Source organism: Teleopsis dalmanni, unplaced genomic scaffold, assembly GCF_002237135.1.
Source record: "Teleopsis dalmanni isolate 2A unplaced genomic scaffold, ASM223713v2 unscaffolded_contig_0411, whole genome shotgun sequence".
Lineage (NCBI taxonomy): Eukaryota > Metazoa > Arthropoda > Insecta > Diptera > Diopsidae > Teleopsis > Teleopsis dalmanni.
The window spans coordinates 3,379-6,490 of NW_024031793.1; the positions used below are offsets into that span (position 1 = coordinate 3,379).

At 38.3% G+C, this 3,112-nt stretch overlaps 1 protein-coding gene across 1 annotated transcript; it reads left to right on the plus strand.

The window, feature by feature from the left end:
- The first annotated feature begins 449 nt into the window (after nucleotides 1-449).
- On the plus strand, nucleotides 450-1,916 carry LOC119663440 (glutenin, low molecular weight subunit-like). Its single transcript, XM_038073044.1, has one exon. It carries the CDS (start codon nucleotides 450-452, stop codon nucleotides 1,914-1,916), a length of 1,467 nt encoding a protein of 488 aa, XP_037928972.1.
- The last annotated feature ends 1,196 nt before the right edge of the window (nucleotides 1,917-3,112 follow it).

The following is a 3,112-nucleotide window of genomic DNA, read 5'->3' on the forward strand; positions in this document are numbered from 1 at the left end:
GCAACATGGAATATACACGCGACAGAGAATATAGTGAAACATCAGAGCGACATAGCATGATCAGCGATACAACAGCAAGGCAGTTACATTCACATCCGCAATGTGATGTACACTCGTATCTTCCTCAAAGGAACACACAGGCAAGCGTCATTGACCAGGTCAGAAAATGGGCGATCCGGTATGATGACAACAGCGATCCATTGACGTTTATCGAGCGATTGGAAGAATTAGCGGATCTGTATGCCATATCAACGAACATGTTGCCTCGAACAATGCCCCTGTTACTAGATGGAGAAGGTTTGGTGTGGTTTAGATACAATAAGAAAGACTGAAATCACTGGGAAGCGTTCAAGAGAGATTTTCTGAAATTCTTTCTACCACATCAATATTTCGAGCGATTGGAGGACGAACTGAGAAATCGATTGCAGAAACCAGGAGAGACGTTTAAAATGTATCTTTTGGAACTACAAAAACTAATGCGACACGCAGGTTTAAATCAAGAGTCACAATTAGAACGAGTATATCGCAACATGAGCACTGAGTACCAAATATACATCAAACGTCGGAATTTCACTTGTCTAAAGGAATTAATAGCACTAGCTGAGGACTTCGAAGAACTACGCGAAGAGCAGAATGAAGTAAGTCGAGCACGAGATAGTGAGGTAATCTTCGGGCGCGTAGCAGTGGAATGTGCACGACCGCTGATAATACAGAAGACCATGAGACGCATAGCCAATACACCGAAATGTGATAAAATCATTCATAGTCCAGTCTCCAAGTCACCTTTCCGCAGCCAGCAGCAACACCAGCCAATCGCCAAGCAAACACCTGCAGAAACGTCTAGAATTTTTACTTCAACTACTGCAGCAAGCATATCAACACAAAGCGTGCGACATCGAAATGACGCGGAACAACATCATGTATCACCGCAAGATCGCAAACTAATCCCAGAAAATCCAAAAATAATTAAGCAACAGCGAGTTCCACAAGAGCAAGAACCATTACAAGTCCAATTGAAACAAATGCAACAAGAGCAAGATCCGAGTTCAATCAGGCTGCAAATACCAGAAGTACAACAAGAACAAAGTCCTAAAGTCAAAGAAATGTCAGCAGAGTATTGTCAACCACGAGTCATACAAAAACAGGAAATATTACAAGTTCAAATGAAGCAAGTAACGCAGCAACAAGATCCAAGACCTAATAGTGTACAAAAGGCGCAACGATACCGAGATCCAAGTCCCATCATGGTAGCACCTGATGTAAAACAACATCAAGCTACACAAGAACAAGCAGCACAGCACCAAGATCTAAAACATATCAAAAAACAAATACCAGAAATACCACGACAACCAAATCCTAAATTCAACGAAATGCCAGCAGAATTTGGTCAACAGCTAGATATACATGAGCACGTGGCACAACAGCAAGATTCAAGACCTAGTAGCATGGAAGAAGTACAACGACACCGAAGTGCAAGCCCTATCAATGTAACGCCAGGTCCAGATGGAAAACAGCTACTAGATACCCCAGAGCACGCAGTACAAGAAGTGTTTAACATCTCGCAAGAACAACCACCGTCAAAGACTTCGCTAATACCATGGAAGCAAAAGGATAAAATTATCAAAACGAATTCGACAAAAGGTCAAATATATGATGAAATACTTAGTCTTACCCAATCATTACCATTAACACAACTACCACAGCAAAAGGAAAAAACAATCCGCCTTCTAAAACAAGTAGGAGTATGTTACGAGTATCACGCATCGAAAAATCCACCTAGTATTCAAAGTCGACAGCAACAAGTGAAACATCGAAGTGTATTTCAACAAGACGATCACCACATCAAAGAGCAACACGACTTCTATAAAATATATAAGAGTCCAAAACAACGTCACAGAAATCACGCTGGCAGGTAATGGTTCAGGGCAAATCACGTTTCCCGAAAGAAAGGAGGGAGTGTAACGGCCAAAATTTTGTCAACCAAAAATTTGATCGTTACAACGTCGTGGGATAGCTGTCTACTAAACACAACACGATCACCTAACACACAACAAGAAACACTCACTTGAACTCATATAATCGACGGTTCCTGCATTGAAAAATAAAATTTGTTAAGTACGGATAAGCACATTAACTTAACCAACTCACCGCGATCCTCTGCCATCAGCGACGTCATTTTTGCATTTGACAAATTCTGAACTTGCATGAAAGTTATTTGTTAATGCATAACAAATATATTTGAATAAAACAATAATGCACACACCTTGAGCTATCGTTGAGAGTTTATGTTGCTAATATTTTTTATTGAAAATGAAATACTTTCAAATAATTTTCACGGAAACATTTTCACCGGCACGCCACGTTGTAAGAAAAATAGAACAAAATCAAAACAAAACAACACGAGCTGTCAAACGAAGAAAGCTTTTGTGGAAAAGGTGTAGAACTAGGGCGAAGCTTAAAGAAAGAACAAGTTCCAGCTTCCACATGAGAGGGAAAAGTAGAATTCGCCCTAAAGCTAGATTTTCGCTGGTGCATTGCAGAGGGATCAGTTCACGAGCTTCGATCAACGGTCGTTGAACTTTAACGTACCAACAGCTGGCACCGTTGATCGTTGACGGTATAAAAGTTGCGTACACTTGGAAGAAGCTCTCTTGTATGGTTATGTGCGGTCGTGAAAAGGAAAACTCCTGGCGTTAGCAGCAGCGGAATTTATTTAACTAAGACGGCGGTGATATTATCAAAAACAATTAAATAGTCTCAGAAATAGTGTAAAATCGTATCTATAAACAAAAGAATTATTTAAAAATTAAAAATTAAATTATTTGAACCAGTAGAGTTGTAACAATCGAAATTGAATTTTTAAAACTCTTGTTGATAAATTGTGAGTACGCATAAATTAAAATTTTGCACGAAAAGATTGTTTTAAGAAAGACAAACTGATTAAACTAGTAAATGTGTTAATATATAAAATTTAAAACTCTTATTGATAAATTGCGAGTACGTATAAATTGTAATTTTATATGTAAAAATTATTTTCAAGTAAGATAAACGGATTACATTAGTAAATGTGTTATTACATGAATTTAAAAAAATTTAAAACTCTTAGTGATAA